The sequence below is a fragment of the Drosophila subpulchrella genome, unplaced genomic scaffold (assembly GCF_014743375.2).
Source record: "Drosophila subpulchrella strain 33 F10 #4 breed RU33 unplaced genomic scaffold, RU_Dsub_v1.1 Primary Assembly Seq64, whole genome shotgun sequence".
Taxonomy (NCBI): domain Eukaryota; kingdom Metazoa; phylum Arthropoda; class Insecta; order Diptera; family Drosophilidae; genus Drosophila; species Drosophila subpulchrella.
The window spans coordinates 94,367-117,786 of NW_023665700.1; the positions used below are offsets into that span (position 1 = coordinate 94,367).

Genomic DNA, 23,420 nt, shown 5'->3' on the forward strand with positions numbered 1-23,420 from the left:
TTGGAATTGTTAAGGCCTTCAATGGAGCTACCCTTGAATTGGCACAGAGCAGATGGACTTTCGATTCTCCATTGGTCTCCTATCGCAAGTATAGACACGCTCCATAAGCTGACATGCTAGCATCGCAGAATCCATGCAACTTAACGGAAGCCCTTGATTGCAGTACGAATCGTGGAAATTTTAAGTTCTGTACGACCGATAACTGTGAGGTCAACTCCCCCCATGACGAAAGAATGGGCTCTGGTAGTGCATCATCCCAATCCACACTCGCACTCCATAGAGATCGCAGAAAAATCTTAGATTTTGTGATAATAGGAGTTATTAAACCGAGTGGATCATAGAGTTTGGCAATCGTTGACAATGCAACCCGCTTAGTTGGTCGTTGATTGGTTGGCAGTTGAGAAAAATGAAATAGGAGTTGATCAGAAGATGGATCCCAGACTAGTCCCAATGCCTTGGCGACATCCGATCCATCGTGAAATTAGATTAACTGCTCCTTTTCGCATTCAGACTCTCCTTCCAGGGCTGCTGACTCATTCGAACACCATTTGCGAATTGGAAAGTGGCCTCGCGACAGTAGTTCCTTCACCTGACGACGAATTTCTCTCACCTCCTCCACTGAGTCCCCACCAGATATTAAATCATCCACATAGAAATATCTACGAACAATTTTTGCTCCTCATCGTAAGAGAGTTGATGCATGGCCCTTATAGCCAAGAAGGCAGCTGGCTTAGTTCCATAAGTCACCGTGTTCAACTTAAAAACCCACAACTCTTTCGTGGAGCTCTATCTCCAAACGATGCACTGCTAGAAATCATCCGGGTACGAAACACGCACGCAACGGTACATCTTGCAGATATCTCCACAAAGGGCAACTTTAAAAAATCGAAAGCGATGCAGTATATTGAAGATTTTTTGTTGAATTGTTGGTCCTGCCAGAAGTATCATCACGACACCATCAAAAACGACACGAAGCTTCGTACTCGTGCTCTCCTGCTTATGTACGCAATGGTGGGGCAAAAAGAATTGTGTTTCTGACGGTTCCTTAGTTACAAGAGACATGTGACCTAGATCGATATACTCCCTCAAAAATGCTGAGTACTGAGCTTTCAGGGCTGGGTTTCTATCTAGTTTAGCTTCCAAACTCTTGAAACGACGACGAGCCAAGCAATAAGAATCACCTAGAGATTCGAATCCGGAAGTGGACAAGAGAGGAAAAGAGTATTGGCCGTTTCCAAGTTTAATGCAATTTTCAGTGAAAAGTGGCTCAAATCGCAAGTCTTCCAGCAATAAAGATGGCTTAGACGAAGTAAAGTCCTCAATTTCCCAAAATCGCATTACTATGGCGGCAAGTGTGTCTTCGGAATGATCAGCTGGGTCCTTGATGCTGGCTTGTAAAACCGATTTATGAGTAGGCATGTTCGATAATAGCCCTCCAGAGACTATCCAACCAAGCTTGGTGTTCTGAAGAGTTGGCAAAGCCCTATCCAAATTAATTTGTCCCATAGAAATTATTTCGAAAAACAACCCAGCGCCGAGTAAAAGGTCAATTCGTGGTGATTGATTGAAATTAATGACAGCGAGTGAAATGTTTTGCGGTATCCTCCATGATGTTGCATTTATATTGAAATGGGGTGTGAGTCACAACCGCTGTGAATGCCGCACGATAGCTTGCATCCCGTGATTGCAAATGAATATCGACAGTCTTATTAGAGATCATGGAAGATTCTCCTATCCCAGAAATCGACGTTTGCGATCTTCTATGATTCAAGTTTAGTTGGCTAGCTAAGCGAGAGGTTATGAAGTTTAGCAGGGTGGCCGAATCTTAAATTGCTCTGCAAGGCATAAATGCTCCAATTCTATTTCTAACGTAGATAATAGCAGTTGGAAGCAACACGTAGTCGATCGGCAAAATATTTAAGGTTTTGGGTGGAGGGCTTGGTAAATGATGATCAGGATGCGATGATGTATGCGAACATGATACTAATGCTGATGAAGTAGATGGTAATGGCTGAGAGCTCGAGGATGGATCGCATGATGGAGATGAAAATGAGGAGGATGTTGCGGATGGGTCATGGGTTCATGTGTAATAATGAATGGTGCTTCATGCGACAATATTTGCAGTGAGTCGACTTGCATTGCTGCAAACTATGCCCCTTGCGCAAACAGTTGAGGCAAAGGTGCAACTTCTTTGCTTCTCTATAACGAAGATTCAGACTCAAATTTAAAAATCGAGAACACTTTAGCAAATAATGATCCCGTGCATCACAAAATAAACATGTCAAATGATTTCAGTTAGTGGCAGAAGCAATAAGTATATTTTGGTTATATTTGTGCAAGTTTTTTCCCACCTGCTGGCCTGGTGTTTGAGTTACCAAGGCTTGATCGAAGTTTTCCATCATCCTGCACCTCTTTTTCAAAAACGACTCCATAACATCACATAACAGACAGACAGCTCAATGATTGACAAATCCTCTTCCCATTTTTCCCGCGTCCTCTGATCCAGTTTCCGAGTCACGATGTGAATTAAAAGTCCATCCAAAATTTGTTGCGTATTGGCCAGGGTTCGAATTGCTCGCAGATGCGAATTCATGCAATCGCTCAGCTCCCGAAGACCCTTCGAAGATCCCTTCTCGACACCCTTTAAACCGAATATTGCCTAAATATAGCCTTTTTAAAATACGCATTCAAGGGTTCGAGCGAGCGTATGGTTTTCAGAGCCACGCCGCCCAAACTCGAACGCAAATATTGTAAATTTTCAATGTCGCTTAGCTCATCATCATTTCCGATGACCGTAGTGAAAGTCGCAAGAAAATCCGGCCACTCAGGGTAGGATCCATGAAAACGAGCAATTTCCAAATTTGAAAAAAGAAAGATCTGCATTGAATTTGCAGCGGTTGAAGCCGGCAATTGTGACTTGCGATGAGCCGCCAAGCCTCTGCTTAGTTTCGCCTTCACATCCATGAAAACCTCAGCAAATTCAATCTGATGGTCGCTCGAGATCTCTGCAAAATCCAGTCTTCCAACGATGACTGCGCAGAATCAAATGCCTGGTTTAAGGAATTGATCCATTCCATTCGCGCCAGCAAATCAGCATCGTCAAACTGATTAACCGCATCAGCGTTTAAATAACATTTCATCGAGCTCATTTGCCGCAAAATAGATTGGGCTTTGACTCGGTAGTAGTCGACGTCAATTGTGGATTCATTTTGAGCCCGAACCGAGTTTTCCGTATCAGACATTTTTCAATCACGAGAAAGAAAAAAAATTAAATAAAATAAAATGTCCGACCGCGTTAGAGGCACAAAACACCGTTTACCCTTTACCGCGAAAATGTAAAGGTTAACAAGCGTCGCCGAGATGCAATGGAACCTTTAACTTGGTTGTTGTTGTTCTTGCCGATAAATTGCCTGCCTAGCAACAGCGGATATATGTAACTGGCAAACAAATGTATGTATGGCTATATGTACATATATATATGTAATACGCGCTATTAACAAAGATTAAATGCGATTCACTTTGTTAAGAATTATTTGCACAACACAGTTTTGGTGTTTTTTCACAGCGCAAAATTTACAAAAAATCAAACGGCCGGCTGTGCACTTTTATATGCATGTATGTATGTATGTATGTATGTTCGTATGTTTGTGACCGAATGCACGATAACGACAGCAAAGCAAAGCGTTTGTTTAACTTTGTGGGGGCCACTCATAAATGGAATTAGAATCTTTTGAAAGAATTCAAAGTAAAGTCATTTTGCATGTAAATGCGCATATGTCTAACAGCTAAACGCAGAGTACAGCAGAGAGCAGCGAGTATCATCTAGCTGACCCGCTTACACGTATAGTCTCTCAGCATAACAGCCTCTCTTTCTCGCGCGCACCGAAAACGTGTGAAGGCAGAAAGGAGAACAGAATCTGATAAGATCCCGTTAGGTGTGCTTAGCAACGCCGCAGCGTACAGCCAACTTCTCGCGTCAAGAGTTCTCGTTCACTTCGTTTAAAACTTTGAATGAAAACGGACGCATGGCTGCTGCCGTAGTTAGAATACAATCGGAAAATTACAACCCACGCGGTTCTGTTTCCGTCTAAGTGTGTGTGCACCGGCCAAGTTTATGCTAACAGGAGGATCATCTATATTTTTGCACCCAACTACTGGTAAATAAGAACACACGAATCTAACCGCATAGGCAGGCTATTAAGTGGCGTGTATTTCTATTTTTTTTTTTTTTGTAATAGGAAAGAAAGGAGGTTCTGTCGAATCCGGCCGGCAACATCAGCGCCAGCGCGGCGTGATCGCGCCGTTTTTAATTCCGCAACCGGTCGGCCAAGACAAGACTTTTTCTGGGTGTCAGTTCAAGCCAACTTGCCACGGCAGGGTTGCCACCTGCGGACACGTGTTGCGCTAGGTGCCCCCTTGCGATCAGCAAAGGCGCGAACATTCTGGAAGGTGACCGAGGCTACAGATTGCCGCGAACGACGTAAATCTCTGGCCCGGCATCCCCACAACCGCAAGCCACGTGCGGCCTTGTAAAAACCGCCCTAATCGAAGGAAGTCTACCTGGGCGACCACTGTGGCTAGTGCATAGCCTCATCCACACGCGCCACGCGCGGCATCCACCGCCCCAGCTCTGGCTGAGCCATAGAGCGACATTTTGGAGGGTTATGGTACCAGTACAGCAGCCATTTTTGGACCACTGATCGTAACCGTGGTCGTACTTGGATAAAGAAGTGAACGGATACCGGATGTGACTTTTGCTACTACACCCACATCGCCTCACCAACACGCGCCACGCGCAGCAACGGAACTCTCAGCTCTGGCTAGTCCAGTAAGCAGTATCTCGGAAGGCGATTTGTAGCGCAGCAGACCCGGCACTTCGCCCGTATTCGCCACGTGCGGCTTGCCGATGGGAAAAGCCTCACCATAGGTGAATGCGTTTGAAGGAGAGCTGCAGACCCGGCACTTCGGCCGTATTCGCCACGTGCGGCTTGCCGATGGGAGAAGATTCACCATAGGCAAATATATTTGGAGGAGAGCATCGATTGATCAGACCTGCTGTCTGGCATGCGAAGACGCAGATCCCTTCGTATGTAGTGAGCTGTCGCAGGCGCTAAATTTTGTGTAGTTTAACTTTCGATCTACGTAGAATCATTTTTCGGTACTAGCTTATGTAGCGTACCTTGGTATTGATTTAGTAGTAATTTTCTTTAAGTTCTGACAATGACCATCCGTACATTCCACATAACTTATCTTGTCAGAAATTAATATGTTAACTTGTCTTAAAAGCATCCTTGCACAGCGTCTTCGATGGGCCCACCGAACCTGCATCGCCGGAGTTTTGCGTAAGTGAAATATTGTTACCACCATATTGATTTTCTGACATTTGACCCATATATTAATGATATTATGATTATGCGTGCCAAATCAAACGGACGGTTATTCGGTCAGATTGAGTCTTGTTATATTTTGAGTTAAATTTGATTTTTGAAGATGAAAGAATTTAAGTTGTATTGAAATCATGATTGTAGTTTCTGATTTTCTTATGTTAATTGAAGTTGATAGTTCAACAATGGTTGAAAAAATTTGTAACGCGGAATCGTGATTGATCTTGCTATGCCGCCGCTATATAAAGTAAAAATGTGAGTAATGAATAAACATTGAATAAGGGATAACCGCAAACAATTTCACACGAGTTATCATGGTAGGGAGGGTACAGAAAGGGGCGGCAATATCATCGAGCCACCCTAACTCTTAATGTTTCCTGATTCGCTTGTGCCTTCAACGTCCGTCCGCGTGCCTTGAGTCCGTTTACACCCATTATTTTTGATCGAGCCTTTTAGATTACCGCTTAGTGCACTTAAAACTTTTTTTGCGTAGTACGGTGCTTGTTATAGAGAAGACTAGGAAGATCCCACGACAATCCGACGAGATTAGCACCGAGCAATGCTCGAAGTGCACGAACCCGAATCTTCCTATACACTAGGTTATCCATAGTCTAGTGAACGCAGGTCTGAAAACCCGAAGGGGCAACAAATGGCCCTAGCTGTCTGCTACACAAAAAAGAAAAAATGGCGCCCAGAACGTGTGGCAAACCAATCGATATTTACGTCCCTAGAAACCGAAACCACCTAGATTCTAGTTGATTTCTAAGCGCAGGCTACTAGGAGGAGGTATAACTTCACGTATTGCTTTACCAGTTTTCAATAAAGTCTTTGTCAGAGTCTGCTGAAGTTTAGATTTCTCTTCTCGGCTTATTCAATGATCACTTGTATCTTGAGGCCGGAACAGCGACGACGATTCGAGAATCTGCGGATCGGGTCGACCACTCAGATCAAGGAGGCCATGTAAACATGTAGAATTGGAGGCTAACGAGAATAGGAAAGTATTTGTGAATGTGGATGTCGGTAAACCAGGTCTCTAGGAATTGCGATTGTATTACGGAATAGTCGACCAGAACCAACAGGTTACATGAGATCTAATTTCAATGGAATTTCTTTAAACTTACTCATCTGAGCAATGGAATTGCAAAGTATCTGAGGTACTTCGATCTTTGACCGGTTCAGCACACGTAACTCGGGGAGTAAGCATTCAAAACAATTTTAGTTAGTGTTATTTTATTTTTTTTCTTTGGCAAGCAATCAAGGTACATTGGAGAGTTTAATTTATATATAGAGCAGGAACTTGTAGTAATATCAATCACGATCCAGTTAATGCTTTACACAACAAACTTAAGAAACTAGTGTTTAGAGAGGATGTCATTGCGTCACAGCAATCTTGATCTACCAGCCGCAATAGGCGGCGAGATTACATCGTGTACGATTTGTACGCAGCCATTGATCGCGAATGATATAACAGCATCTACCCCATGCGGTCATACATTCCACCAACAGTGCATCAGGCATTATATACTTGATTTTCACGGATGTCCGGTGTGTAACAGGTGTACTATACAACAGTTGTCTATGCCAAACAACAACTTGTCAGCAGAGTTGTCAGCTGCTGATAGAAGGACAGGAGAAGCTAACGCTGCTAACGGCAGTATCGCGAGCAATGATGTGAACAGAGGAGGGACAGGTGGAAGAAGAGGAAGAAATACAGGTCAACGCAGAGGCGCTGGACCGCGAACAGGAATGACACTGAGATCAAATCGAAATAACCCAGCGAATCACCTCGAACATAGTCTGGACACAGACTCGATAATAGATACTTCTAGGGCAGAGAATTTAGAGGAAATAGAGCGAGTAGTACAAACAGCCATGCAGGCGCAACAACTGAACCTCAGACAAGAACTTTCTAATTTCATCAGTGCACAGGTAGCAAATATGCAGATTGCTAGTTCTGCTCAAACCCCAAGTAGGAGGTTGGATGAAAGGCAAGGTCAATCAGGGGAAGCTCATTCTGCAGGAACAGTTTATCACGACATTCACCCAAACGCTCAACGCGTCAGCAGGTCAAATTCCGCTGTGCAGCCAGAAAGAGCTGGCACATCAAGTTTAATGGATATAAAAACGGGTTACAGACCGAAGAATTCCTGTATCGTGTACAAGCATTAGCTCAGCAAAATTTAAATGGAGATCGTCAGCTTTTGTGTGACCACTTACACTTATTTTTCGTGGGGAAGGCCAGCGAATGGTACTGGAAGTTCCATCGTTCATGCCATCAATTTAATTGGATAGATTTTTTTAGAGAGTTCCGAAATATGTTCAAGGAGAGCGACAACGATATGGACATTTGGGAGTTTATAAACAGCAAGCGTCAAGCTGAAAAAGAGTCTTTTGAGGATTACCAATTTCAGGTGGAAAGACTCGTTTCTCGTTTGAGTACTCCGATCTCAGAAGAATCGTTAGAGGGGCTTCTCATACGACATTCAAAGCCATCTCTGCGGTACGAACTTTTGCATTTACGTATAGTTACGTTAGCTCAGCTCAGGGAAGAAGTCAGAACTCATGAACAATTTTGTAGACAGATGAAAGCACAAACTATGAAGAGAAGTTTTCATCAACGCTCTTTTGTTTCTCAGATAGAACAAGATTGTGACGACAGCGAATCAGCTGAAATGGTAGCGATACAACGCAAGCAATTGAAGTGTTCGAACTGCGATATGCTAGGTAATCGTTTCGATGAGTGTTTCGAAGCTCGGACCATCTTTTGTTACGGATGTGGAGCGAAGAACACGTACAAGCCCAGATGCCAAAAGCGCAACCCTTCGGGAAACTACACTATGGATGCGTCGATCCGAGGCAGTAAAATCCGATAGTGGTACCCAAACAGAAATATTAGTAGAATTAGTCCCAGACAAGTCAATCAACCAACCGGACGAATCCTTATCAACTAGGGTCAAATACCCACAGCCATATCATATTAGAGCAGCACGTTATGCAGCTGCTAGACAACGGATCTTCGGAGACGTCAGTTCTTGCATTCGCGTGCGTAAAACCATCGTTCAACCAAGCGAATGCGAAGTTTTAGGAAGAGAGTTCAAGGAAGTCGCCAAAAGCTGATCTCCGCACTCTTTATGAACTCAGACAACCGATTGTATACCGATATAAACGTAGCTGGTCATCACTATGTGGCTCTATTGGACTCAGGTGCTTCTATAAGTTGCATCGGTGGTACAGCAGCAAAAATATTGGGGCAGCATCCCAAAATGCGCAAGTGTTCTGGCAAGATTCGAACAGCAAACAATGACAAGTGTTCAGTTGCCGGAAGCCTTGTGTGTGAAATTACCTATCGTAAAATTACCAAGCTGGTACAGTTTTTTGTAATACCTTAAGCAAGATGTTTATCTTGGAATAGATTTGTGGCGTGATTTTGGATTTCTCAGTAAGATTCTGGATAGCAAAGATTCAGTTTCAGAGTTAGACGTAGGGCGAGAAGACGTAGCCGTTGAGTGGCCCAAAGTTCACGTGCTATCAGCACAGCAAAAAGAAAGTCTAGACTTAGTCACAAATAAATTACCATCTTATGAAAAGAACGGTCTAGGTCGAACACATCTGATGGAACATGTTATTGATGTAGCGGACGCGAAACCAGTAAAGCAGCGTCATTGGCCAATCTCGCCGGCCAAAGAGAATCTTATCCAAAAGCCCATGGAGCAGTAACTGTGTTCTCGTGAGGAAAGGACAGAAAGTTCGCTTGTGTCTCGATTTTAGAGAAGTGAATAAGTTAACTATAAAGGACGCTTATCCACTACCGCACATAGACGGGATACTTAGCCGATTGCCTCCCGCGCGCTATATCACAGACCTTGATATGAAACACGCTTTCTGGCAAATGCCGCTCGAGGAAAAGTCCAGGCAGTATACGGCATTTACAATACCTAACAGGCCCTTGTATCAATATAAGGTGATGCCTTTTGGTCTATGTAACGCTGCTCAAACTCTGTGTAGACTAATGGATTTGGTTATTCCAGCGAAATTGCGTACGAGAGTATTCGTTTATTTGGACGACCTCTTGGTTTTGTCTGACGACTTCGAGTCGCACATGAAACTGTTAGAAGAAATCGCAGGCTATCTTCGTGATGCGAACCTGACAATAAACATAGCCAAATCAAAGTTCTGTATGACTGAAATTAAGTACCTAAGTTTTGTCATTGGTCACGGTGAGCTGAAAGTTGACCAGGGCAAAGTAAGTGCAATCGAAAAGTTCCCTGCACCTACAACCGTCAAACAATTGCGCAGATTTCGTGGTCTAGCAGGTTGGTACCGGCGCTTTGTGGATGCCGCGATTGCCGTTCCGCTAACTGATCTGCTCAAGAAAAATAAAGTTCTGTCGTGGACTCAAGCGGCAAAGGACGCTTTTAACCATCTAAAAACCAAATTAGTCTCATCTCCAATCTTGAAGATACCAAATTTTAAGAAACCTTTCATTCTGCTTTGCGATGCAAGACTGTACGGGCTCGGCTGTGTATTAGCTCAAGAAAATGAGGACGGAGTCGAACTACCCATAGCGTACATATATGTCTGAAAAGCTGTCTAAGGCACAGCGAAATTATTCGGTGACCGAATTAGAATGCTTAGCAGTCATTAAGGGCATCAATAAGTTCAGAGCCTACGTTGTAGGTCACGATTTTTGCGTCATAACTGACCATGCTTCACTTCAATGGCTAATGCGACAAAAGGACTTGCCCGGCCGTTTGGCTAGATGATCCATTCGTCTGCAAGGGTTCTTATTCACGATCAAACATCGCCGTGGATCAGATAATGTTGTGACCGATGCACTTTCGCGTCGCGAAAAAGAAGTAGTGTCTTGCATTTCCGAGGAAGGACCCATTATTGACTTAAGTTCAAAGGAGTTTAATTCAGAGCAGTACCTCGAACTGAGGAAACGGATTCATGACAACCAGTCAATGCTATGATCTCAGGGTCGTGGATAATTTTGTGTATAAGAGAACCGAACTAGCGAAAGGAGACTTGTTGCAGGAAGAGGAATCATGGAAACTTTGGGTTCCAATCAACCTCGTCCACCAGGTTTTAATACGGGCGCACAATTCCCCCGATGCTGCACACATTGGAATGAACAAAACGATTGAGAAACTCAGGCGTCATCTATTCTGGCCAGGAATGGTAACGCAGATTCGCGGACAGGATTACGAATTGCTTAGGAATCTGGATTTGTTGACCGACGATGTGGCACTGAAAACACCTGACATGTTGCAAGTAGCACGCCAGCAAGCTAAAAAGAAGATTTCAGAATCACATGCCGCAAATGCTAGGGTATATAACTTGCGGAGCCGAACCATTCAATTGCACATTGGAGACACGGTATTCGCTCGCAGTTTTGCCCAGAGTAACGCAGCGAAAAAGTTTAATAGCAAACTTGCGCCTGTCTTTATCAAGGCATCGGTGACGAAAAAGATCAGTCCGACATATAACGAGTTAGCGAACGAACCAAATAAGTCCTTAAGAGTATACCATGTGAAAGATATCAGAACCTAAAGTGCGCATATCGTGGCGCTTACTGACCCTTGGTTTCATTCAGTTAACTCCTCTGTGAGTTTAATCTCTTTCCGAGTTAACTGTGGTTTGGGGGCCAGTCGTAATTGGAAGTAGAAACTTTTGAAAGAAATCAAAGTAAAGTCATTTTGCATGTAAATTCGCATATGTCTAACAGCTAAATGCAGAGTACAGCAGAGAGCAGCGAGTATCGTCTAGCTGACCCGCTTACACGTATAGTCTCTCAGCATAACAGCCTCTCTTTCTCGCGCGCACCGAAAACGTGTGAAGGCAGAAAGGAGAACAGAATCTGGAAAGATCCCGTTAGGTGTGCTTAGCAACGCCGCAGCGTACAACCAACTTCTCGCGTCAAGAGTTCTCGTTCACTTCGTTTAAAACTTTGAATGAAAACGGACGCATGGCTGCTGCCGTAGTTAGAATACAAACGGAAAATTACAACCCACACGGTTCGGTTTCCGTCTAAGTGTGTGTGCACCGGCCAAGTTTATGCTAACAGGAGGATCATCTTTATTTTTGCACCCAACTACTGGTAAATAAGAACACACGAATCTAACCGCATAGGCAGGCTATTAAGTGGCGTGTATTTCTATGTATTTTTTTTGTAATAGGAAAAGAGAGGAGGTTTTGTCGAAGCCGGCCGGCAACATCAGCGCCAGCGCGGCGTGATTGCGCCGTTTTTAATTCCGCAACCGGTCGGCCAAGACAAGACTTTTTCTGGGTGTCAGTTCAAGCCAACTTGCCACGGCAGGGTTGCCACCTGCGGACACGTGTTGCGCTAGGTGCCCCCTTGTGATCAGCAAAGGCGCGAACATTCTGGAAGGTGACCGAGGCTACAGATTGCCGCGAACGGCGTAAATCTCTGGCCCGGCATCCCCCCAACCGCATGCCACGTGCGGCCTTGTAAGAACCGCCCTAATCGAAGGAAGTCTACCTGGGCGACCACTGTGGCTAGTGCATAGCCTCACCCACACGCGCCACGCGCGGCATCCACCACCCCAGCTCTGGCTGAGCCATAGAGCGACATTTTGGAGGGTTATGGTACCAGTACAGCAGCCATTTTTGGACCACTGATCGTAAGCGTGGTCGTACTTGGATAAAGAAGTGAACGGATACCGGATGTGACTTTTGCTACTACTACCCACATCGCCTCACCAACACGCGCCACGCGCAGCAACGGAACTCTCAGTCCAGTCTGGCTAGTCCAGTAAGCAGTATCTCGGAAGGCGATTTGTAGCGCAGCAGACCCGGCACTTCGCCCGTATTCGCCACGTGCGGCTTGCCGATGGGAAAAGCCTCACCATAGGTGAATGCGTTTGAAGGAGAGCTGCAGACCCGGCACTTCGGCCGTATTCGCCACGTGCGGCTTGCCGATGGGAGAAGATTCACCATAGGCAAATATATTTGGAGGAGAGCATCGATTGATCAGACCTGCTGTCTGGCATGCGAAGACGCAGATCCCTTCGTATGTAGTGAGCTGTCGCAGGCGCTAAATTTTGTGTAGGTTAACTTTCGATCTACGTAGAATAATTTTTCGGTACTAGCTTATGTAGCGTACCTTGGTATTGATTTAGTAGTAATTATACCCGTTACTCGTAGAGTAAAAGGGTATACTAGATTCGTCGGAAAGTATGTAACAGGCAGAAGGAAGCGTTTCCGACCCCATAAAGTATATATATTCTTGATCAGGATCACTAGCCGAGTCGATCTAGCCATGTCCGTCTGTCCGTCTGTCCGTCTGTCCGTCTGTCCGTCTGTCCGTCTGTCCGTCTGTCCGTATGAACGCTGAGATCTTGGAAACTATAAGAGCTACAATACTGGGATTAGGCATGCAGATTCCTGAGATTCCTGCGCAGCGCAAGTTTATTTCAAAAGAGTGCCACGCCCACTCTAACGCCCACAAACCGCCTAGAACCGTGGATCCTACAGTTTTGATGCTAGAATAAAAATTTTAACTGAAATGTATTGTTCTCATCAATACCTACCGATTGACCCAAAAAAAAGTTTGCCACGCCCACTATAACGCCCACGAACCGCCCACAAACTTCAAAAAATCGTAAATATGAACGCGGATATCTCGGAAAATATCAAAGATAGAGAAACGGGGTTTTGAGATTTAGATTCCGTAGGCTAAAGCGCAGCGCAAGTTTGTTACGCGAATATGCCACGCCCACTCTAACGCCCACAAACCGCCCAAATCTGTGGCGCCCACAATTTTTATGCTAGATAAAAAATGTTAACTGAAATGTGTTGGTCTCGTAAATACCTATCGATTGATCTAAAAAAAGTTTGCCACGCCCACTCTAACGCCCACAAACCGCCCAAGCCTGTGGCGCCCACAATTTTCGTGCTAGATAAAAAATTTAAACTGAAATGTATTGGTCTCGTCAATACCTATCGATTGATTTTAAAAAAACTTTGCCACGCCCACTCTAACGCCCAAAACGCTTAAATCTGTCTACCGCCGGTAGGTGGCGCATTTGCTGCTTGCATATCTCCATTTTCCTTTGGTCCATTTAGCTGAGTAACGGGTATCTGATAGTCGAGGTACTCGACTATAGCGTTCTTCCTTGTTTTCTTTAAGTTCTGACAATGACCATCCGTACATTCCACATAACTTATCTTGTCAGAAATTAATATGTTAACTTGTCTTAAAAGCATCCTTGCACAGCGTCTTCGATGGGCCCACCGAACCTGCATCGCCGGAGTTTTGCGTAAGTGAAATATTGTTACCACCATATTGATTTTCTGACATTTGACCCATATATTAATGATATTATGATTATGCGTGCCAAATCAAACGGACGGTTATTCGGTCAGATTGAGTCTTGTTATATTTTGAGTTAAATTTGATTTTTGAAGATGAAAGAATTTAAGTTGTATTGAAATCATGATTGTAGTTTCTGATTTTCTTATGTTAATTGAAGTTGATAGTTCAACAATGGTTGAAAAAATTTGTAACGCGGAATCGTGATTGATCTTGCTATGCCGCCGCTATATAAAGTAAAAATGTGAATAATGAATAAACATTGAAAAAGGGATAACCGCAAACAATTTCACACGAGTTATCATGGTAGGGATGGTACAGAAAGGGGCGGCAATATCATCGAGCCACCCTAACTCTTAATGTTTCCTGATTCGCTTGTGCCTTCAACGTCCGTCCGCGTGCCTTGAGTCCGTTTACACCCATTATTTTTGATCGAGCCTTTTAGATTACCGCTTAGTGCACTTAAAACTTTTTTTTGCGTAGTACGGTGCGTGTTATAGAGAAGACTAGGAAGATTCCACGACAATCCGACGAGATTAGCACCGAGCAATGCTCGAAGTGCACGAACCCGAATCTTCCTATACACTAGGTTATCCACAGTCTAGTGAACGCAGGTCTGAAAACCCGGAGGGGCAACAAATGGCCCTAGCTGTCTGCTACAAACTATATTAAACAATCGCGAGACCGAGTTGCAGACTCCGATAAAAACTGCTATCAAGTCGGGGACACCAAAGGTTTATGGGGAAGACAAGAAATATGCCACCCTTATATTTATAATTAATAACGCAGGAATAGGTTATATTAAAATGTATAGCGTTTATTCGGAGCGGCAGACGGACTGTGAATGTATAAAAAGCTTGGCTCCAAGATCTTCATATAGACATATGCAGGCTTACAAAGTTGTTTCTGAATAGATAAGCGACAGCTTTAGTGGTATAAAAAAGAAGGCGACAAGGATAAGCAAAGAGCGCTGCAGGTGCCGTCGTACACCTATGCGCGCATGACTAGGCGCTGGCGATCTGCTCCGAACACCCACAAACTACATCTGAAATTAAGTAGAAATGGCTCTTAAATTTGGAACGCGTTTTTTTCTGAGTGTACATGTATTTATATTACCGTCCTTGGCGAATTGTCGATGTGTAAAGTACCCTATCTATCTAAATAAAATATTTAATTTTCCCTTTCTAGGTCATGCCCGTAGCAGCCAGCACCATATCGATCTTCATGCTCTCCTTAGATCGCTACGCCACTGTGAAACATCCCAGATTGGCCCAGCTGCGCCAGCGCCGCTACTTGCATGTCTCCTTGGCTCTGTTCTCCTGGCTAGCCTCGGCGGCCATCAGCACACCATTCCTGTTTGCCTATAAGATCATCGCCAAATCTATAGCTGTTAAGGGTGGCGTGGCGGCGAGCACAACGCCGAGCCCAGTGAGCGTTATTTGCACCTCCGACCTGGGTGACAACGCCATGTTCATGTCCTTCATCATCTTTCACACAATAACCGTGTTCGTGCTACCGGGCATTGGTGTGCTACTCAGCCATTGCGGCATCCGTCGAAAGCTCTGCGCCCTGTCCCTAACGGCACGGGCTGCCCATGGGGAGCTGCCCCTTCCTATCCCCATCCTGAGGCGCCAGACCCATATGGTGATCGTTACTGGATGCCCCAACGCACAACAGGCGGCCTGCGAAGGCACCATGGCCGACGACACATCGAACGGAATCGGCACGGGCACCGGGGGTGGTTCATTGGCTGTCAGTCCAGGAGACATCCAGCTTCACACCTTACATATGCGACAGCCAGGATCTGTCGGATCCGCCCTCGAACCAGGGTCTTACCGCTCCAGCAATCCCATATCACCAAGGTAAGTCACGTACAGTAGTACTGTAGTTTGTAGTACATAATGGGTTCCAAGCCGCTATTGTTATTTATACACAAGAGTGAGAAAAATGTACAGTGTTTGAACTAACTTCTAGTTTTTGACGCCCAATAACTAAATTTTTCTGATAATGTGTAATACGTCAAGAGTTCCTCAACAAAACTTTAAAAAAAATTTTCGAAATCTAAGTTTTTGAAAAAAATACCGGAAACCTCAAAAATTGTATTTAGCTCTAATTTTGCAGAAATTTGAGAAATAACAAATTTTATATAAATTATATCATTACTATAAAAACTTAGCTTCCTTTTTTTTTTTTGGGTAACAATCATTGAAGGGTTAGGGTAATAATTTTGAGAAAAAGTAATGAAAAATAATTTTTATACCCGTTACTCGTAGAGTAAAAGGGTATACTAGATTCGTCGGAAAGTATGTAACAGGCAGAAGGAAGCGTTTCCGACCCCATAAAGTATATATATTCTTGATCAGGATCACTAGCCGAGTCGATCTAGCCATGTCCGTCTGTCCGTCTGTCTGTCCGTCCGGACAAACGCTGAGATCTAGAAATTTATAAGAGGTAGGCTATTGGGATTTGGCATGCAGAATCTTGGGCTTCATGCGCAGCGCAAGTTTGTTTCAGCAGAGTACCACGCCCACTCTAACGCCCACAAACCGACAAAAACTTTGGCTTCTACAGTTTTATTGCTAAAATAACAACTTTAACTTTAATGTATTGTTCTCATCAATACCTATCGGTTGACCCAAAAAAAAGTTTGCCACGCCCACTTTAACGCCCACAAACCGCCCACAAATTTCAAAAAATCGTAAGTATGAACGCGGATATCTCGGAAAATATCAAAGATAGAGAAATGGGTTTTTAGATTTAGATTCCGTAGGCTATGCCACGCCCACTCCAACGCCCACAAACCGCCCAAGCCTGTGGCGCCCACAATTTTTATGCTAGATACAAAATTTTAACTGAAATGTATTGGTCTCGTCAATACCTATCGATTGATCCAAAAAAAACTTTGCCACGCCCACTCTAACGCCACAACGCTTAAATCTGTCTACCGCCGGTAGGTGGCGCATTTCAATCTCACTTTGCTGCTTGCACATCTCCATTCCCCTTTGGTCCCTTTAGCTGAGTAACGGGTATCTGATAGTCGAGGTACTCGACTATAGCGTTCTTCCTTGTATTCTTAAGGATTTCTGTTTTCAGAAAATTTCTAGATATAAGGAATATTTTTCTTGTCTTAATGGCGATTTTAGTTTATGGTAACCATTTCTTATATTTAAGTAACGCTTTCTTGACTTTAGGGTATATTTTTTATTTCTAAAATTTGGGATACATTTTATTTTGAGTGTGTAGTATAGGTATCTGGGCGTCTGTCTATAAGCGCTGGAACGTTGGGATTAGGCATGCAGATATTTGGACTTCCTGCGCACCGCAAGTTTGTTTCATCGGAGTGTCACGCCCACTTTAACACCCACAAGCGCCCATAATGCTTAGACCTGTCTATCGCCCACAGATTTTGTAAAAATGTAAATGGGATTTGAAAAATCGAACATGGGATTTTGTTTTTATTATCAATATTGGGAACAGAAACGGGTATCTGATAGTCGAGACTACAGCGTTCTCTTTTGTATACATATAGGTTTGGCACCCAGATATTTGCCCGGTGTAGCAGCTAAGCTCCAAGGTCCAGCCTAGAAGCTTTACGAAAAGAACCGAAGAGATTTATTTTGTCTACGTTAACGCGAGCAGCTAAATCGACGTCGCTGGAGCTGTGAATTTAAGTCGGGCGTGTGTTGGCCATAAAACTTTGCGCTATAACCAGCGAGGATCTTGTGGTAGTCAGTTTTTTCTTGCTATTCAATTCAATTCAATCTAAACAAGAAAAGAAACTAAATTCGTCATGCCGAATTTTATAAACCCTTGCAGGTCGTTTGTGTGGGAGCAACGTAATACAGAGTTTCCGACTAAGTTAATGATAATGTTACATTTCACTTTTCTAGCGTATACGTTTTGTTTTAATCGAAATATAACGACTATGGTATTTTTCTGCGATCCTTCCTATGGAAGCTATATGATGTAGTAGTTCGATTTATAGCAAATTTATTTCTGAAATAATGAAAATTTCAAATACTGAAGTAGAATATGATCAAAAATAATGTCAAGCTATCATCGTTATATCCGTTATACCCGGTATACTAGATTCGTCGGAACGTATGTAACAGATAGAGGGAAGCGTTTTCGACCCTATAAAGTTTATATTAGGTTGTCAAAAAAGTCTTGCGGTATTTTCGCTAGATGTCGCTGCTAGAGCGTAGTTCTAGTTTTATTCGTCGCATCGGGTCAAGTTATACCTTTTTGGAAAGCTCTTTTCACGCGCATTGATTGTTGTTTCTTTTTAGTCGTTCATGAGTTATAGCGTCGTAAATATGGACTAAAATTAAGGAGAAATTACGGCATATTTTACAGTAATACTACGATAAAGGCAAAAATGCATCTCAAGCCCCAATAAAGTTTGTGCAGTTTATGGACCCGACACAGTTTCCATTTCCACCGCACAACGATGGCTTCAGCGTTTTCGTTCTGGTGTAGAGGTGGTTGAAGATGCGCCACTCTCCGGAAGGCCTGTCGTCGAAAATTGCGATAAAATAGCTGAATTGCTCGAAAGAGACCGGCTTAGTAGTATCGGTCAAGAGCATTTGAAGGAGCTTGGAGTCCCTAATAAGCTCGAATTGACGCAAAAAAACATCTTTGACCGTATCGACGCATGCGAATCGCTCGTATCGAAGCGTACTGTGACTGGCGATGAAACGTAGGTCACTTACGGCAACGTAAGGAGCAAACGGTAGTGGTCGAAAAGCGGTTAAGCGGCCAAGACGGTGGCCAAGCCTGGATTGACGGCCACGAAAGTTCTTCTGTGTGTTTGGTGGGATTGGCAGGGAATCATCCACCATGAGCTGCTCCCCTATGACCAAACGCTCAATTTGGACCTGTATTGCCAACAACTGGATCACTTAAAGGCAGCACTCAGGCAGAAGAGGCCATCTTTGATGAACGGAGGCCAAGTTGTCTTCTATCAAGAAAACGCCAGGCCACACACATCTTTGGTGACGCCCCAGAATCTCCGAGAACTCGGATGGGAGGTTCTTTTGCATTCACGGTATAGTCCGAATCTTGCACCAAATGATTACCACTTGTTTCTGTCCATGGCGAACGCGCTTTGTAGTCTGAAGTTGGCCACAAGAGAGTCCTCTGAAAATTGGCTCTCCGAGTTTTTGGCCAATAGGGAAGCGAGCTTCTATAAGAGGGGCATTATGAAGTTGGCACCTCGTTGGTAACGCGTCATCGAACAAAACGGCGCACATTTGACTTGAACGGCATTATTGTAACCTATTTTATGAACAATTGAAAATTCAATAAAAATACCGCAAGACATTTTTGACAACCTAATATGTCCCTCTGTCCGTCCTTTTGAACGCTGAGATCCGGAAACTATAAAAGCTATATTGTTGGGACTTCTCATGTAAATTCTTGAGGTTATTGCGCAGCGCAAGTTTGTTTCAACAAAGGTGACACGCCCACTCTAACGACCACAATCTCCCATAACGCTAAAAACCATCTAGCACCCACATTCTTGAATATTTTTGAAAAATGTTAATAAGATTTTGCTTTGATTATCAATTTCCAACTACATGCTAAAAATTCTATAATCCGGATCGTTCATTTAAAAAATAAAAGCACATAAAGCTTACAATCTTGGGAAAAGACGCTGTTCGTGCCTAACCGAAGTAGACACTAGTAAGACGATCGCGTCGCTGCAATGGTAACAATGGTTACTGCGATGCCGAACCACAGGCGATGCGGGAACTGCACTGAGGTTGAGCTAACGTGGTGAGCTGCTAGTTGAGATAGTGTATTACGAGCCCTATTCCCAGAGGTAGGAAGTAGAACCGCGGAGTTATGAGTTGCGTTGATAACTGATTTATTCTTCATTTGATACTACTTGGAACACGGAAGTTTAATGTAATGATTAGTAAAATAAGCTATATTCTAAAGAATGTAGGTAGGTAGGTAGGTCAGGTCGGCTGACACTGCAAAATGTGCTGACTGGGTCAGCTTACCGTTGAGTCGGTGAGAGGGTGAGTTAGTGAGACATATAATATGCTGATCTGAGCGCCTGGTACTGTTCCCAACTTGGCTACTGCTTGATTTTTTGGGTGCTGGTCATGTTGAGCACCCTTGGGAACGAACATTCTCCCCTCATTGAGAGGTACCCGCAATTAAGGCGTGATGTCAGTCAGCCCTTGGCCGAATTGTATAGAAAGGACCTAACAAATCATTGACCGTGGAGGATCTTACCTTCAGCTGCGGAGGTTCATGTTTGTGATTAAAGTCCTTCATAGCTTCTTGATGCTGCTTAACACTTCCATTTGCGATAAATTTGACAATAGCGTGGGGACTGAAATTGTGCACTCGTAGAGCTTGATCCTTTGGCACGTCTATGATATGTGGACCTTCTGCAACAAAACTAAGATATTTCTTGGTTAAGTTTAGAAATGTTGAACAAAAGTCAGACTTTTTGTTGGTTTTAAATTGATGAGAAGTCGGTTCTATAATAATTGGTTTTTCTCTTGCAGTATAAAGTTCAGTCAGCTGCAATGAACCATTATATGTATCGGTTGATTCTCGATCGGACGAGTAAGTGTCACTAGTTTTTTGATTGGCTACATATATCTTCAGGCTCTTTTTTTTTTGATCCATCAATGCTACGTTCGTTGAATGAATCCCTTCTTCATCGAGTGAAATCTCACTTTGCCGTTTGCTTTCTTCATCTAGGTCGCAAAACTGCTGCCAGAGATCGTTTAACTGAGTTAGCTTAGCGGAATAATAGCCGTCTCGGTGGTGTCGGTTGACAGAATCCTTGCCATAATTCTTAATAAGCTGTTGGATTTTCCCTTGCAGCTCGTTTTGAGTGTCTAGTAATCGATTTTGTAAATCGATTCTTGTGTGACTTGTTTCCTCAATGAATGAAGTAGACATGATGTGTGTCTTGGAAACAAAGAATCCAGTGAAGCCGGATAAAGCTGTTTGTCCTGTGGAGCTGGTTGAAGCTGAGTATCCTTTGAAGCTGGATGAAGCTGATTAACCTGTGAAGCTGGATGAAGTTGAGTATCCTGTGAAGCTGAATGAAGCTGAGTATCCTGTGAAGTTGGATTAAGCTGAGTTCCTGTGACGCTGGAAGAAGAAACGTATCCTGTGAAGCTAGATTAAGCTGAGTTCCTGTGACGCTGGAAGAAGAAGCGTATCCTGTGAAGCTGGATTAAGCTGACGATCCTGTGACGCTGGATGACGAAGCGTATCCTGTGAAGCTGGATTAAGCTGAGTTCCTGTGACGCTGGAAGAAGAAGCGTATCCTGTGAAGCTGGATTGAGCTGACGATCCTGTGACGCTGGATGACGAAGCGTATCCTGTGAAGCTGGATGACCTAGGGTTTCCAGGGCGGGTGGATGTAGTGAACTTAACGGGTCTTCTCACCAGTCAGAGGTTCAGCTTTTGGTAGAAAGGGGGTTGCTGAAGTGTGATCCTTTGTTGGTAAAGGATCACGTCGGGGTCACCAATGTTTGTGCCTAACCAAAGTAGACACTTGCAGAGCGATCGCGTCGCGGCAATAGTAACGATGGTTACTGTGATGCCGGACCACAGGCGATGCTGAGCTGCTCTGAGGTTGAGCTAACGTGGTTAGCTGCTAGTTGAGATATTACGAGCCCTATTCCCAGAGGTAGGTAGTAGAACCGCGGAGTTATGAGGTGTGTTGATAACTGATTTATTCTTAATTCGATACATTATTATATACTACTTGGAACACGGAAGTTTAGTGTAATGATTAGTGAAGTAAGCTATATTCTAAAGTAGGCCAGGGAATTATGATTATGGTAGCAGTTTGCGTAGTTGGCTCGGCTGACACTGCAAAATGTGCTGACTGCATTGGCCATTCAGTGTGCCGTTGAGTCGGTGAAACGGTGAGTAAGTTGGACATATAACATTCTGACAGCAATTCTCATCTGCAGTGAGTGCTACTGAGCGCGTGGTACTGTTCCCAACTTGGCTACTGCATGATTTGTTGGGTGTGGTCATGTTGAGTACCTTTGGGTATGAACAGAAGGGCTTTGAAATGGTTCATCGCCAACAACAAGCAATGGAGAACCTGGGCAGAGTTCATAGAAAGCTTCCATACCTATTTTCTGCCAAGAGATTTCTTCACCAGGCTGGCGGACCAGGTCCGGCAACGGAAGCAAGGCTTCAACGAGTCGTTCAAGGACTACATGATCGACATGCAGATGCATTAAAGAGAACTGCACCCCATGCCTACGGATTTTCCTAAGAGCGTACAAAGTGTCGGACCTGGACACGCTAATGATCCCAGCCGATGAGTACGAAGAACTTGAAAAGGAACGGGAAGTTTTCGCACAGGAGAACAAGTTCTCAAAGACCAAGTTGGCGTCACCAACACAGGTGACATGCAGGAGATGCGAGGAGTTAGATAACCAGGACACACGAGGAAATGACCAATGGCCACCACCACACCAAGCCAGTCGACAGCAGGCAACAGACGCACCACGCGGAGGCCATTGGACACTACCCCCAAAGCAACAGAGACAGCCAAACAATACCTTGTGGAGGCCGCCAAGCAACACACAGAGGCCACAAGATGCCACCCATATCACAGACCCGCAGGAGGCCTGTCGGAAATGCGGTGGGAACGGACACTGGGCTAGAGGATGTCGAAACCAGCGGCTGTTATTTTGCTGGATATGCGGCAAGGTGGGTGTCAGGAGCGTCGATTGCTGCCAACGATCGGGAAATAGCCAGCGATCTCAGCCGCAGAGAGGCAAGCGGGGATCGCACAATGCCACCTCTTCAAACTAACGGGCAAGCTAATCGAGGAGGAGCAGCAGTTGTCCGCAGCTGTGATAATTGGTGGGAACAGCTACAAAGCAACAATCGACACCGGAGCAACGGCAAGCTTCGTTAGCGAAGAATTGGCGGACAATATTGCTGCTCTAGGAAGAATTACAAGGACGAGACGGCAAGTTAGGTTGGCAGATGGAAAGTGCGGCGGAATTGATGCGCAGCTCGAGGTGGAAGTCAAATTCGGCAACAAATAAGTGACCATGAGCCTGTTGATTTTACCCGGAGTAGTGGATCCATTAGTGTTGGGATGGAACTTCCTGAAACAAGTCGGAACCGAGACAATGGATGGCTCGAGGAGAAGCTATTAGTAGCAGTCGTTCAACAAGTAAACGAGTTGGACAATATTACAGCGTTCCTTGAAGCAGAGCTGGCAGACTTCAGTACAATGACGGGAACATCGAATATGGCAGAACACCAGATCAAAATGAAGGATGACAAGCCAATCAAGCAGAGATACTACCCCAAGAACCCGAAAACTCAAGGGGAAATCAACGCAAAGGTGGACGAGCTTCTCCAAATGGGGTTCATAGAGCATTCAAAGAGCCCATACAGCTCCCCCATCGTGATGGTGAAAAAGAAAACAGGCAAGTGGAGAATGTGTGTCGACTTCAGGCAGATCAACGCGAAGTCAGTGAAGGATGCCTACCCAATGACCCGCATAAACAACATCCTAGATCAACTAAGGGAAGCGCGGTACATCAGCAGTTTGGACCTGAAGGATGGATACTGGCAGATCCCACTGGAAGAGAGTAGCAGGCAATATTCGGCGATTACGGTACCAGGCAAAGGTCTGTTTCAATGGAGGGTAATGCCGTTCGGACTTCACTCGGCGTCGGCAACGT

General features: G+C 44.4%; 1 protein-coding gene across 7 annotated transcripts in view; it reads left to right on the forward strand.

The window, feature by feature from the left end:
- Positions 1-23,420, forward strand: part of LOC119562580 — a 287,979-nt gene that overhangs the window by 92,511 nt on the left and 172,048 nt on the right. For all 7 annotated transcript variants that reach the window (XR_005221892.1, XM_037875801.1, XM_037875799.1 and 4 more), the window contains one exon: positions 14,908-15,581. Coding sequence is in view for 6 of the 7 variants with exons in the window: in XM_037875801.1 (XP_037731729.1) it covers positions 14,908-15,581 (674 nt within the window). In the remaining variant the exon portion in view is untranslated. The remainder of the gene's footprint in view (positions 1-14,907; positions 15,582-23,420) is intronic.